The sequence below is a fragment of the Equus caballus genome, chromosome 24 (genome assembly GCF_041296265.1).
Source record: "Equus caballus isolate H_3958 breed thoroughbred chromosome 24, TB-T2T, whole genome shotgun sequence".
Classification (NCBI taxonomy): Eukaryota; Metazoa; Chordata; class Mammalia; order Perissodactyla; family Equidae; genus Equus; species Equus caballus.
This window is the reverse complement of record NC_091707.1, coordinates 57,911,369-57,927,108: the sequence shown is the minus strand read 5'-3', so window position 1 is coordinate 57,927,108 and position 15,740 is coordinate 57,911,369. Positions and strand designations below refer to the sequence as shown.

At 45.5% G+C, this 15,740-nt stretch overlaps 1 protein-coding gene across 2 annotated transcripts in view; it reads right to left on the bottom strand.

The window, feature by feature from the left end:
• Positions 1 to 887: 887 nt before the first annotated feature.
• COA8 (cytochrome c oxidase assembly factor 8) overlaps positions 888 to 15,740 on the bottom strand; it is a 34,493-nt gene continuing 19,640 nt past the window's right edge. The window contains exons 4-5 of one of the 2 annotated variants that reach the window (XM_070249144.1): positions 7,577 to 7,667; positions 888 to 6,978 (exon numbers count right to left, since the gene is read on the bottom strand). In XM_070249144.1, coding sequence (XP_070105245.1) covers positions 6,885 to 6,978; positions 7,577 to 7,667 — 185 coding nt within the window. In that variant the 3' untranslated portion in view covers positions 888 to 6,884. The remainder of the gene's footprint in view (positions 6,979 to 7,576; positions 7,668 to 15,740) is intronic. The other variant, NM_001433611.1, reaches the window with a different exon arrangement.

The window sequence follows — 15,740 nt, the reverse complement described above, 5'->3', positions numbered from 1 at the left end:
AGAAGCCTTGGAGTACAAAGACAGCAGTGCCCCGCTGCCTCTCTGGGTGAAAACAGCCTAAAGCGCTGGCCAGAAAAAGGGCTAGTCAAAGCTGAGCCCTTGGAGGGACAAAGGATTAAAACACACGCCAAAGCCAGACCAGCTGACGCCTGAGTGCAAGGCTTCTTTGCAAAGATGCAATTTTGTTCTCTTTAAAGAGCCAGGAGCGAGGCTGCCAGCAGGGAGCCAGTGTGCGTGTGGACATTCAGGGAGGGGTAACAGGAAGGACCAATGCTCCATGGATAACTCCTGAGCATCACTGCGTGCCGACAGCTCCGGGACATGGAAGAGACCAAAGGCCTTTCCTACTAAACTCCTGGCTGGTGCTGGGGGCTCTGCTCTCGACTCAGCACAAGGGCCAGCTTTCAGTCAACTTTGCCCCACCGAGGCCTTCTGGTGGTCAGGAACCAGTTGCTTTGGACGTTATTACTAGTCGCTATCATTTTAGATTTATGAGGAGCCCGTTAAGTGCTGACACTGTACCTAAGATGCCATGTCACACCCTGCTGGGGCTTTGCCAGGTGTGCATAATTACAAGCCAGGAAGCTGAGGCCTGGAGATGGGCCTGAAGGCAGACAAGTCTGCCCTGGAACGCCGCTCTAGTGCAATCACGTTACAAAGACGCTTCACTGTTCCTCCTGGAGGCAGAGTTCCCAATATATTATCAGGATTAAAACAAAACAAGGAAAGACTTTGTGGTGAGATGTCCCGCTGTCAGTGACTTGAGCCAGCCTGGGCCCCGAGGCCCACTGCCACTTCTGATGGCCACACCTGGATTCTCTTTTTTGGGGGTGAACATGAGCAATTAAAAGACCAATGTCCACAAACAGCACCCAACACACACAGGGGAAAAGAGACTCAATTTTATTTTACTTCTTAATCCAGAAAACAGAAGCATTAAATTTTATCAAAGGGAAAAGCAGGAAAAGATACATCACTGAGATAACCTTTATTCTGTAATTATTTAAAAGTTCACAAAAATACTCTACTGGAATACGGCTGTGACAGAGAACTGTCTTAACCTAACATTTCCTTAACTGAGCATACAAATGTTAGAGTCAAAATAACTTTATTTCTGACGTGAAGCAACATTTACCACAATCATTTAATCTTAAATGTTTAAGAATCCAAGACAGGAACACAACACTGTCACTTCTCGTTAATTCACTCAGAGCATTTGAGAACCTAGCAACAGTTAACACCACGAGTCAAGTCAAACTTGTCGGCATTAAGTTAAACTGTTCTTACAAAAGGATAACACAGGTTACTGAGATTTCAACCACACTTACGTCTTGAGTTGCTAAAGCTCTCCTGCCAGTCCTCAATATCTACCTACCATGTCAGTTACGCCAAGTGGAAACGATTTTAGGAGAATTACTTGGGACTCTGAACCTGGGACTTGTGGATGCTGCTCCTTTGGCTCTTAACCAGCAGTCCTCCTGCGCCCGCAAGGCCTCTCTATCCCTCCGGTAGGAGGGTGTCAAGACCCCCACAACTCAGCTCACCCGGCCCAGGACGCTACCACCGTGGGGCACTGCTCCCTCTGACAATTTCAAAGAATGCTTTACTTTCTCAATTGTTACTTTATAAAGTCAAAGAATCACTTGTCCTTTCCTTTGTCAGAATATAGAACATATGTTTGTTTTTCGCTCTTTTTAAGTTTCTTAAAAGAAAGCACCCTTGGACCTGTGAAGGCAGCATCTCCACCGCCTCAGATGAGAGGGGCTCTGGTGAGGATAAGAACCTCAAGACTCTGCACGGCACTGTGTCACCTTGGTCACTTTGCTGTCCCATGCCTGCCCACTGGACAGAGACCTGCCCAAGGCCCGGCCCACCCTTGGAGGGTGGCACTGGTGGACAGAGCTCCGTGGCCCCTGACAGACACTGGGGGCATCGCGTTCCCTGGCTCTCAGGCTTTCTCGCTTCAGGAGGTCTGCTTCTGGAGACCTCTGCCTTCTAATGTTACCTGCCCCTCCTACCCCCCATGCGACCAGAGCTTATTTGAAGAAGTTTCTGTTCCTTGAAACCTCAAGAGGCTTGCCTCTAGGAGCCCTGAGGATCTCAGGAGGTAAATTATCAAACGTGCCCGGAAGAGCTAGTTGGTGAAAGCTCTTGTTCAGTGTAAATGCTGGTAATGCACCGCCAAGCCACCAGCTGAAGGGCAGAACCCATGTGCTCGAGGACGCAGTACACAAGCTATCTGGAGCGCCGGGCTAAGAACTCTGGCACATGGTCTCAGCATCTCAGGGTGTGATTCAGGACCCTTGTGATTTCCAAACCCTTGTGTTTGGAAAGGCCCTTTATGAACAGCAGATCCTGCACAGTTGTTCAACAGTCCCACAGATTACAAAAGACACCCATACTTTCCATCTTCTCCCTCTGCCTTCACAGACAGTAACATGTAAGACAAAACATGATGTATCTCTTACAGTCTGCAAGGATGCCGTGAGCATACACACACCGTCACCACCCACGCTGGAATTCACTTTCCCAAAAAACAAATTTCCTTTCAGACAATCCACTTGTTTTTTGCTGTTACTCTGGAAAGTCATCCTCAAAATTTCTAAGAATTGATGTACAAAAAGAATTAGAAATGATACCACTGGAAGTTGTTTATGCCAACGTCACACTGCCTGGGGAGAAGACAACCATTAAATGACCTTCAGTCAGTGAATTTGATGGGAGAGGAGGAATTAAAAGCTAGGAAGTGGTTCATACCTTCTGGGCTGGGCTCGCCCACACGGAACAGAGGGCCCCTGTCCGGGGACCCCAACCCTGGTGGTTATCACTTTTTCCCTTGTTTCTCTGCAGCTGCACACAGTGTGACACACGCTGGTGTCAGGCTGAGAACCTGTGTTTAGCAGAGGGAGTGGCAGGAATTAACGATACAGTGTTATTTCTGGGTAACCTCATGGTCCACGCGCCCCACTCTCCGGGGACCTTGGTTAGCAGAGCTGGGTTAACTGCCCCGCAGCGTGACTGACCCAGTGCAGGGTTCTCCAGTGGTGCGTGGCGCACGGGCTTTCCTCTTCGGGTTCTCACACTCACCCTCATCCATCTGCACAGCCCTTAAAGGCCTCAGTGCAGGGGGTGGGGTGGGGTGATATGCTTCTTCTGGTTTCTGGAATTTCTCCTTGGAAATCATCTTCAGTGGCAGCAGTTTATAAGTCACAGAAGAAATCCAGTCTTGTGACTCTATTGTCATGCCTCATTTTGGAATAAAAACTACTTGCCAAGTGGCGTTTAGTTAATTCCAGATATCTTGTCTATCCTCAGAGGACACGCTGGCTAATGTGGCCTGCCTCTGAAGGCCACTTCCCCATTGCTGAGGCAGGCATCCCCTCCTGCAAGCTGTGACCCCATGCCACACGGCTCCAGGATGCAGTACAAAGAGAGCCTCCTCATTTTAAAACCATATAATCCTACTTCAAACAACTGTGGTTTCAAAAGAATTTAAAAAACAGAGGAGTGTGATCCAGAGCAAGTTGTCGGGGAAAACTCTGGAAACAGGCTCTCCCTCACTTGAGTAAATGGAGAAAAGTTCTCTCAAGGTGGCTCCGCAGTCACCTGAGGTCTCTGACAGGAGCTGCACTTGCTTCAAGTCTGTAGGGCAAGCATCCCAGGACAGCTGCATTTCATCAGGGTACAAACCCAGGGGCCTCCAATAATTCCCGGCTCACTGGTCATGTGAGCGCGTGGGGACACGTGGCAGCTTCCAGTTCACTCGGCAGCAAGCTTCCAAATCATTCCCAACAGTGGAGCCCACTTTTTTAAGTGAAACTTTATTAATATTTTTATATTGTTTTATTTCAAATTGGTACAATTCAAAAACACAGAAAACAGGCACACAGTGATTGGGTTTTTATTTAATATGACGTCTGTGACTGAGAGCTGGCCTGGTGTCCACACTCAGGGTGAAGCCAGGTGACCTACAGCACCCCAGGACCCGCGGATTCCCAGCCCGCCCTGCACTGAAACATAAGCCAAGGGGCCCCCATAAAGAAGCTGGTGGACTCAGATCACTTACGGGTGTTTAGAGCCCTGGTAAAGCGGGCTCCTGTAACCAGCTGTTTCTTGTGGAAACTTGGACACTGGGCGGGTGGGTCAGGGTGGGCTCCTAATTGATGGTCTTCTTTTGTTTCAGTCTAAGCTTGTTCCAAATCTTCTCCAGGGCCACTTTTCCCATGAAGTACGTGATGGCAAAATTACGCTTGTACCAATCTCTACAGAGGAACAGGACAAGCACAGGTGACATATCCCCAGTGACTGACGACTAGCACGCAGGTCTCTGAGGTGAGTTCCCAGCCAAAAGGCAAGGCCCCCTGACTCCTCCTCCTCCTTTCCTCACAGTCTCTTCCTTTGCCTGCCTCCATTAAAGGTAAATTGTCCATAAAAACCTTCCTTCCTTCCACCTGGATTTTCATCAGGATGAGAAAAAGGCTCAATGGTGATGTGCCCAGGTCACCCAAACCCCATTTTGTCCCATTCCTGGAGGACACTGCAACCCTCTTCTGGTTTTTGCTAAAAGACTCCAAAAGAGCCCTCGGAATCGTGGGGCTGCCCTGGACTCCAGTGGCATTCTTGGAGAGACACAACTGTTGAGTGACGGGGGCGTGACCGCTTAGCAAAATGACTGGCAGGCTCTGCAGGAACTCAGTGGGGACCATCCTGGTATTGGCATCTTATTGGCATAAGGAACACATGACAAAAGCACTGCATCATGAGAAGCTAATTTATCACGAGTGCCAACATTACAAAGCTCCAGATCCTCTTTTTCGAGATGATCTGAGCTTCAGTGTAATTTAAGTCTTTAAAGAGATAATTCCAGAGCTTCTCATACAAATATTGGGATGGAGTTCACACACAGTCGGGGCTCACTTGCCTGTGAGTTACTCTACAGAACATCCAAAACTTACAAATTCACCCCATTGTCAGCAGTTGAACGAGCAAAGCTTGGAAAGTTTCCACAACGAATGCACACATTCCAGGCTCTTAGTGCTAAGGCCTTGGAAGCTGAAATGCCAACAAGACCAGTGCTTTTCGGCCAAATGAGCTAATCAGTGAATGTGGAACTGCCATTCCGAACTGGACTCAAGTGATTTACTGGCTCTGAGTATAGAAGGAAGGAGAATAACCAAGGGCTCAAAAGAAGCAATAGCAAGAGGTAAAAATGCTCGTTTTCTGGAGCCTTCGCATGGCTGGATAGAAAATCCCTCTCCACATGAAAACCATCTTTACATTTCTAGCTATTTAAGTGATGCAATAAATGGGAAGCTATTTATTTATTCTAAATAAATAAGAAAGGCTTCCAGAAAAAGAAAACCAGTATCCCTTTGGGATTCAAGTTCTTCTGTTATTAAGGAAAAGCCAGAGCCCACTCCACCGATACAGATGACTTGATTTAATGAAGTGTAGGGACAGGCAAACTACGCTCTTCCTGTTTCCATAGGGAAGCAGGGGCAGCAGGTGGGGGGCGCATACAGGGGCACTCAGCCTCCAGAGTTGCTTGGCCTTTGGTGAGCTGTTTCTCTCTGCTCTGAATGCCGCAGACTGCACAGACAGCTAACGTGCTGTGCCCTCCTCAGAAATCAAAGGTTCAGAGACAGATAATTAATACTGGCCTGAGTGAGGAACTGAACTAGTTCAGAGCAATATATGACAGCACGAGCAACAGAATCCAGATGCATCAGAACTAATCTTTATGTCCAAGCCTTGCTCTCATGAGCTCCTCCAGCCTCAACCATCCTCTAGATCCTGCCTCACCTGCCTGATCCGATGCTGTCACTATTACATCTTAAAGCAAATCTCAAACATCATATCCGATCATTTCCACTGGAAATACACATTGTTATGCATCATTAAAATCTTTTTTAAGAACACATAACCACAATACTACCACTGCATTGATAAAATGAACAATAACTCATCCTTAACCTAATACACAGCCACTGTTCAATTTCCTCTGACTTTTACAAGTGGTTTGTCTGAACCAGGGTCCAAACAAGGTCTATCCATTTCATGAAGTCTCTTTTAATCTATAATAGTTCACCCTATATCTGTCTTTGTTTTTGATTGTAGTTACTTGCTGAAACTGAATCATTTGTCTTACAGAATTTCCAACATTTTGGGATTGTATCTTCAGGCTGCCTCTCTCTCTCTCTTTTTCTTGATGAGGAAGTTTGGCCCTGAGCTAACATCTGTGCCAATCTTCCTCTATTTTGTACGTGGGTCACCACCACAGCATAGCTTGACAAGTGGTGTGCAGGTGCATGCCTGGGATCTGAACCTGTGAACCCTGGGCCACCAAAGCAGAGCACATGAACTTCACCACTACGCCACCAGGCTGGCCCCCTTCAGGCTGTCATTTTATTTATTTTATTTTTTTGAGGAGGAGTAGCCCTGAGCTAACATCTGCTGCCAATCCTCTTCTTTTTGCTGAGGAAGACTGGCCCTGAGCTAACATCCGAAGCGAAGCGTGTGAACTTAATCACTTGGCCACGGGGCCAGCCCCCAGGCTGTCATTTTAAACAAGGTCTGCTATGAATCCCTCTCTCACCCCCACATACACGCTTTTACGCTTTCTCTGTGAACTGGTATTAGATTTGGAGGCCTGACTAGATTCCAATCCCATTTTATTTTTGGTAAGAGCACCTCATGGGTGGTGCTGCACGCCTCCTCCTGTATCTCAGAGGCATGTGGTGATAGCTGTCCCACTTGGTACTGTGTGAAGGTGCACCAGGGGTTCAGGTGCCACCAGCCTGACCCATCTGCTGTTAAGTCCTCATCAGCTTCCTGCTCAACGGCTTTAGCAGCACGGGTGACTGCTGTCCGGATTCATTACTCCATCAGGGAAGCGGTAGTTTTCCAGCACCATCACTCCTTTTGCAGTGGCTGTCATTCTTCCACAAAGAAAATGCTCCTTCATTTGGTTCCCATGTACTGAAATAGTCAGTACAGGAAAAGAGAGGTTCATACGCATGTGTTTTGAATTCTTTCCTTTTATTTATCAGTTTTCAGAATAACGAGTCGGCTGGCTAGCAATATCTGGAGGTGACTCATGAGCCTGTCGGTATCATTATGGTTACAAAGATGTTTGCATATCTGATCCATTTTTAACCCACCATGGTCACCTTTGTGTGGCTACAATGGCTTCATCTTTGGCCTGTGGGAGCCCCTCAAGTTGGCTCCTATGCCGTTTTTCACGTGACTCTGCTGGTCTCTGAGCCTCTTCACTTTCAGACACAGGATGCCTAGACTCCTTCTGTGCCACCCCAGACTGGGCTTCTCCACGGAGTCAGGCTCCCTTTAGAGGGAAGTACTGTCAGAACCCACCGTCCAAGCACTAGGGGTGCAAACTGCTATAGGGCTGCCAGGAAAATAACTTTAAGTTGTCAATTTTATTCAAAAGTGAAAAAACTAAGTTCACAGCAAATTCTACCTTTAATATAAACATGAAAGTTGTTAAATTCAGGTAAGAAAATAATATACCCAGCATGGATGTGACACTCAAATTTTTAGGAAAAAATTAAACACCTACCTGTTATAATACATATGCTTCTGAAAATTTTTACTTAAAAATTCCTTATAAAAGTCAGCCATTTCTTCTGCATTCAATGTTGCTTTTTGACCTGAAAATTAATTTCAACGTAAACATTAAGACTTAAGGAGAAGGGATCCACAAATAACTACTGATCTGATAACTGAGTTCAGCAAGGTTGCAGGATATAAGATCAATAGACAAATGTCAACTGTATTTCTATACACTGGCAATAAACAACTGGCAATGAAATTAAGAAAATGATTCCATTTATAATAGCATCAAAAAGAATAAAAGACTTAGGAATAAACTTAAAAGAGAAAGTATAAGACTGATACAACGAAACTACAAAATATGGTTGAAAGAAATGAAAGAAGACGTAAATAAATGGAAAGACATTCCATGTTCATGGTTTTGAAGATTTAATACTATTCAGATCGCAACACCCCCCAAACTGACATACAGATTCAACATAATCCCTATCAAAACCCCAGCTGGCATTTTTTTGTAGAAATTGACAAGTGAATCCTAAAATTCATATGGAAATGCAAGGACTCCAGTGAACTTGAAACAAACTTGAAAAAGAAGAACAAAATTGGAGGACTCATACTTCTCAATTTCAAAACTTACTACAAAGCTACAATAATTAAGACTGTCTGCTGCTGGCATATGGATAGGCATATAGATCAAAAGAACCAAACTTACTCAGAAATAAACTCAAACATTTCTGTGCAAGTGATTTTCTTTCTTTTTTTTTTTCTGAGGAAGATTAGCCCTGCGCTAACATCTGCTGCCAATCTTCCTCTTTTTCCTGAGGAAGACTGGCCCTGAGCTAACATCCGTGCCCATCTTCCTCTACTTTATATGTGAGACGCCTACCACAGCATGGCTTGCCAAGCGGTGCCATGTCTGCACCCAGGATCCAAACCGGCAAACCCCTGGCCTTGGAAGCAGAACGTGTGCACTTAACCACTGTGCCACTGCGCTGGCCCAATGCAAGTGATTTTCTTTCTTTCTTTCTTTTTTTTTTTTTTACTGAGTTAATGATAGGTTACAATCTTATGAAATTTCAGTTGTACATTAATGTTTGTCGTTCGTGTTGTAGGTGCACCACTTCACCCTTTGTGCCCACCCCCCACCCACCTTTCCCCTGGTATCCATTAAACTATTCTCTAAGTCCACATTTTCAAATTCCTCATATGAGTGGAGTCATACAGAGATTATCCTTCTCTAACTGTCTTATTTCACTTAACATAATTCCCTCAAGGCCCATCCATGTTATTGCAAATGGAATGATTTTGTTCTGTTTTGCAGCTGAGTAGTATTCCACTGTATACATATACCACAACTTCTTTATCCATTCATCTGTTGATGGGCACTTAGGTTGCTTCCATGTCTTAGCTATTGTAAATAATGCCGCAATGAACATTGGGGTGGATAGGACTTTTGGGATTGCTGACTTCAAGCTCTTTGGATAAATACCCAGTGGTGGGATGGCTGGATCGTATGGTAGTTCTATTTTTAATTTTTTGAGGAATCTCCATACTGTTTTCCATAGTGGCTGCACCAGTTTGCATTCCCACCAGCAGTGTATGAGTGTTCCTTTTTCTCCACAATCTCTCCAACATTTGTTACTATTAGTTTTAGATATTTTTGTCATTCTAATGGGTGTAAGGTGATATCTTAGTGTAGTTTTGATTTGCATTTCCATGATGATGAGCGATGATGAGCATCTTTTCATGTGCCTATTGGCCATCCGTATATCTTCCTTGGAGAAGAACATTTGTCTGTTCATGTCTCCCGCCCATTTTTTGATTGGGTTGTTTGTTTTTTTGTTGTTGAGTTGTGAGAGTTCTTTATATATTATGGATATTAAGCCTTTGTCAGACATATGACTTGCAAATATTTTTTCCCAGTTAGTGGGTTTTTTTTTGGTTTCAATTCTGTTTTCATTTGCCTTGGAGAAGCTCTTTAGTCTGATGAAGTCCCATTTGTTTATTCTTTCCCTTCTCTGCAAAGACATGGTGTCCGAAAAGATCCTTTTAATACTGATGTCAAAGAGTGTACTGCCTACGTTTTCTTCTAGAAGCCTTATGGTTTCAGGTCTCACTTTTAGGTCTTTGATCCATTTTGAGTTTATTTTGGTGAATGGTGAAAAAGAATGGTCAATTTTCATTCTTTTCCATGTGGCTTTCCAGTTTTCCCAGCACCATTTGTTGAAAAGATTTCTTTTCTCCATTGTATGCCCTCAGCTCCTTTGTCGAAGATAAGCTGTCCATAGATGTGTGGTTTTATTTCTGGGCTTTCAATTCTGCTCCATCCAATGCAAGTGATTTTCAATGAGGGTGCCAAGACAATTCAATGGGGGAGGAATAGTCTTTTCAACAAATAGTGCTAGGATAACTGGATATCCACAGACAAAAGAATAAAGTTGAAGCCCTACTTCAAACCATAAACAAACATAACCTCCCAATGGGTCAAAGGCCTAAATGGAAGAGATAAAACTATAAATCCCTTTGAAGAAGACTCGTGCAAATCTTCATCACCTTGAATTAGGCAACGCATTTTAGATATGGCACCTAAAGTACAAGCAAAGAAAAAAAGATAAGTAGGACTTCATCAAAAGATAAAACTTCTGTGCTTCAAAGGGCATTATCAAGAAAGTGAAGGGGCCAGCCCAGTGGCACAGCGGTTAAGTGCACACGTTCCGCTTTGGTGGCCTGGGGTTCGCTGGTTTGGATCCCGGGTGCGGACATGACACCGCTTGGCAGCCATGCTGTGGCAGGCGTCCCACATATAAAGTAGAGGAAGATGGGCACGGATGTTAGCTCAGGGCCAGTCTTCCTCAGCAAAAAGAGGAGGATTGGCAGCAGATGTTCGCTCAGGGCTAATCTTCCTCAGGGGGGAAGAAAAAAAGTAAAGTGAAGAGACAATCTAGAGAATGGGAACAACTATTTGCAAATCATCTATCTAATTTCGGTCTAATATCCAGAATATGTAGAGAAGTCTCACAACTCAACAATAAAAAGAGAACCCAATCATTATGAATTTTAGTTGACCAAAATCCCAATGTAAGTGCATTCCTTAAGTATCTACGTAGCAGAATTAGGGCAAGTGTAATATAATAAATAACTCTGTTCACATAAATTATTAACATAAGTGTATGATAAAAGAAATTAGGCAGAAAGGGGAACGAGCTCAGGTCAAGAATTTGTCTTCTGTTGGTGCAACAGTGCAGAGCCTACGGCAATAAAGAGGAAGAAATGGAGCAATGAAATCATTTTCACATACTGATAGAAAACCAATGCTTTCCGATGTTGGGTGGGAAGGTGAACAACGTAAAAATGAGCTGACTGGCTGGTTTGTCTGCCTGGTCATTCAATAAACTCTGATCCATTTATGCCCCCAAAAAACAAACAAACCGTGATCCCAATTTAAAAATGGACAAAGGATTTGAATAGCTTTTTCTCCAAAAAAGCTATAAAAATGGCCAATGGGAACATGAGAAGATACTCAACATCATCAGCCATTAGGGAAATTCAAGTTAAAAAGATAATAAGATATCATTTCACACCTACTGGGATGACTATAATCAAAAAGACAGACAATAACACGTATTGAAGAGGATGTGGAGAAATTGGAACCCTCATACACTGCTAGTAGGACTGTTCAATGTACAGCCACTTTGGAAAACAGCCTGAAAGTTCCTCAAAAAGTTAAACAAAGAGTTAACACAAGACCCTGCGATTTCACTTGTAGGTATATACACGATTGTGCACAGCAGCATTACTCGTAAGAGCCAAAAAGCGGAAACAACTCAAATGTCCATCAACTGATGGATAAATAAAATGTGGTGTATCCCTACCACTGAATGTTATTCAGCCATAAAAAACAATCTTTGAAACACTGAAACATACTACAACATGGATGAACCTCGAAAATACACACTGAAGAGAAAGAAGGCCAACACAGAAGACCACATATTGTATGATTCCATTTATCTGGAAACGTCCAGAATAGGGAAATCCTAGAGACAGAAAGTAGATCAGCAGCTGGTGGGAGGAGTAACCGGCAATGGGTGTGGCGGTTTTGGGGTGACGAAAATGTTTTGGAATTAGATAGTGGTGATGGTTGCACAATCTTGTGAATACTAAAAACCACTGAATTGTACACTTTAAAAGTGTAAATTTTATCATATGTTAATTATCTCAATAAAGAAAGAGGACTTAAGGATGAAAAAAGCATCTTCCTCTATCATCTAATGGTTATGGCGTTAACTCATTTTCTTCACAACTGATATACATGAAGGCATATATCTATCAACGTACAGAACGTGTGATGCGTCTTATCACGTATACCTCAACAGCTGAAGTTTCTAATGAAGAACTGTGAGGTACTAGTATAAAGGAAATGAAATGTTTCCTACTTTGAATGCATCCTGGGTAGATACCAGCCTAACCACTCCATCTCTGAGTCAGTGAGCACACACGAACCAAGTTAACACATTAGGTGTTGGTGTGGAATGGTGGCACACAGGGACTGACCTGGCCACCACCGGGGTGCCCCCCATGCAGGGGGAGATGCCAATTGTGGCGCCCACTCTCAGGGCTCCTCTACTCTCCAAAGACTGGAAAAGGCCACACAGGACAGCAACCACACCTGCCATGGGGGCAGCAGAGCTCCTCTGAAGTGGGGCTGCAAAGCAACCCAGGGGCCAGTCTCAGGAGCCCAGAAATAGCTCAGGGGCGAGGGAACAAGACCACACTGGGAGGGCACTCTGGCTGAGTAGCCCCAAGCCGTAAACAGACACCACCATCTCTAGAGGAGCCCAGGCACGACATCCAGGGCTTCCTGCACTTTCAGGGGAGCCCCATGCAGAGGCCCGTGCTCGGGCTCCCCCTCCTCGCAGTTTGGTCCACTTGCCCCACGCCAGCCCCCCGAGATGAGTCTCCATGCAGAGGCCATGTTTTTTGGCTGCATAGCAGATTCTGATGCTCCAAACCCCATCAGGATTTTGGGGAGACAAAGCTGAGAAGGTAGCCCAAAGGCATGTTTCCACAGAAACAGGAGGGAAAGTGGCCCTTTACTCATACAACATACAGGCAAACACTCAGATGGCATGGCACAGGCATGGCTCTCTCCTCACACAAGGACCACATCTCTTCCAGCACTTGACCAAGGGCCTGCCACATCACCTGGACTCCCACTGCTTGAGGAAACAGCAGTTTATTCCACGTGTCCTTGCTCCTCTGACCCAGCCTCCTGCTGCTCCTCAAAACCTCTATCTGCAAGCTGTTCCCTTATCCAGAAGATTCTCTCCCAAATCTCCCCCCAGCTGCCTCCTCCTCAGAGGCCTTCTCTGAGGGCCCTGTTAAAATGCTCACCTCTGGGGCCGGCCCCGAGGCCGAGTATGGTTAAGGTCTCACGCTTTGCTTTGGCGGCCCAGGGTTTTGCTGGTTCGGATCCTGGACACAGACATGGCACCGCTTGTCAGGCCACGGTGAGGCAGCCTCCCACATGCCACAGCTAGAAGTACCCACAACTAAAAATATACAACTGTGTACTAGGGGAATTTGGGGAAAAAAGCAGGAAAAAAAAAAAAAGGTTGGCAACAGTTGTTAGCTCAGGTGCCAATCTTTAAATAAAAATGCTCACCTCCTTCTCACTTCCCTGCTTTTTTTTCTTCAACACACTCCAAGAGTGCAGTGTGTATTTACTGAGCTTACTTGTCTGCCTGTTACACTCCTGCTCCACGTTAGAATGTCAGCTCCGCAAGGCACGGCCACCACTAGTCCCACTGCCTCGTCTGGTATGTGGCAGGTGTTTCATAAATACTTCATCAACAAATGGATGGATGTTAAGTGGGGCAAGGGAGGGAACAACTAGCTGCCCGAGGAGGGGAGGGAAGCCAAAGGCTCCCAGAGAAGGTGACATTTAAGCTGGGTCTTGAAGGATGAATAGGATCCCGTAGGGCAGAGAAAGGAGAGAAAATCATCACAGGCCAGGGACCAGCACAGGCAACAGAAATGAAGGGTCTGGAGATGTGCAGATGTGGCTGAACACAGAGCAAACGAAGAAGGGGGCGGGCAGGGCCATAGTGTCGTGAGGGGGCCAAGGAACAGAGACCGGGCTTTAGGAATCAGGAGCGACCACGCCAGCTCAGGAGCATCAGCGACTTTTGAGGAAAAAGCAGGGTTTCCGGCCAGTCCCTGAGGGAGAGGCGTGTGTGCACCCTCCAGTCAGCTTCCTGGCACATCTTGTTCTGGCCTTTCAACAGGCGTGAGGAGCTGAAGAGGTGGGAAGTGTCCTCCCAGCAGCAGCAGTGAGAGCGGCTCCACGTGGATGGAGCTCGGTCCCTCACTGGCTGTGCGGCGGACTGTGGCTTCTCCCATCTCTAGACTGTGGATCCCAACAGCACACCTCATGAGAGGTGCTTTGAGAGGAACCGAATTCTAGCCAGTGCAGCGGCTGGGATGGGGCCTGGCACAGAAGCACCTGCTTGTTACCACTGCCAGTGGAAGAGTGGAAGCCCAGGGTTCTAAGGACAGGTCAGGGTGCCACCTTCAGCAGTTGGTCCAGTTTGGTGTCTTGCCCAAACACCCCCAGGCCGATGCTCAACATAAAGCAGAAGCACCATAAATGTCTGCTAAGTAATTCCTATTCCACACCTGTCAACACTGCAACGTGCTATTGAACTTTAGGAAAACTAAATAAAGAAAGGCAGAATCATCTAATTCATTACACACTTACTAAAAACCAAGTGGGTGTTTCATAAATACCAGCTGTCCTAAAGCGAATCCATTTTGATGGCATACTTTGTCTTCCACTGCATAAACACTTTAGCAATAAAAGAAATTGGAGACAAGAATCCTCCCACAGTACTGCCTGGCTTACAAAGGAGATTTAATTTGAGGACAGGCAGTGCTGAAATCATGGTATTCTGCTTTTTGCACTTGAAATTAACTCAATACTTTTTCTACATTGTTGCAGAATATTCCAGTGAACATCCACTGTGTGGGTGGGCCACCACAGCCTTATCTAATCTGCGATTACTGGATATTTAGATACTTCCCATTTTTGGGGGAATGAAAGATAATGCTACAAGGACACAAAGCTAACTCTTCTCATGTTTTCCTCTAGAATGAATTCTCAGATATTCCGTGGTCATAATTTCCCTGGTTCTTGGCATATGTGCATTGCATGCAACTGACTCCTTCTGGAAACGGGGCTGGGCATTTTCTACTGCCCTCACCATCTACGAGCAGCATACTGTCAATGTAACTCCAACAGCGTTGGGTCCAATCACAGAAAACATCCCCCGTGAATTCACTAAGCATAAGAAGATGCCTGCTTGCTGTTTTAATACACACTGTAAAATTCAGAGTTTGAGCAATCTTCTTCTTTACTCATGTTATTCGTCTTAGGTGTTTTGTTATTTCTACAAATTTATTAAGCCTTTTCATAAAGTCCAGACTGCCTGTCATGTGTGCTGCAAACATCCCCCAATCTGCTGTTCATGTTTCACTTGCTTCCCGGATGCAGACCCCTTTGTCTGCCTGCCCCTCTGGTTTGCTGGGCAGCGTCCTTGCACTGCCTCCTCCACCCCTCGTTGCCATGGCAATAGCCAGGCTCATTTGACATGAATGAGCCAGGCTTATTCAACACAATCCCCACCCTCGGCCTCTGCCAAGCCTGGGGCACCTCCCCACTGGCCGACCTACCTGGGGAGAGCCTCCGGAAGGCTACTTTCTTGAACTTGGGAGGTACAAACTGAGAGGTTGAGAAAACCCGTTTACACCGAGAGAAGGCTGCAGCAGTGGGGTAGAGAGGAGTTTAAATGAGAGCAGAGAGCATGTCCTGGGTTCCCTCTGGTGCCAGCATCTGAGTGCAGGCCATGTCTGGGCCCGGCTCCACCTGGCCCTGGGTCTGAGCCACCTCTGTGCCCCTCAGCAAACTCTCCCTTACAAAAGGCTGGATCAGAGGGACTCTTAACTGATACAGCTCTTGTCAGTTTTCATGTTCTTGAATCTATTTTCATTGTCAAGCTTAGGGAATCGTCATTCTTCCAGACAATGGAGAGTCAGTTTTACGCTGTTAGATTGTCTATGTAATTCTACTTTCTAGGAGCTACATATTTAACGTTTTAATCCATAAACAATTGATA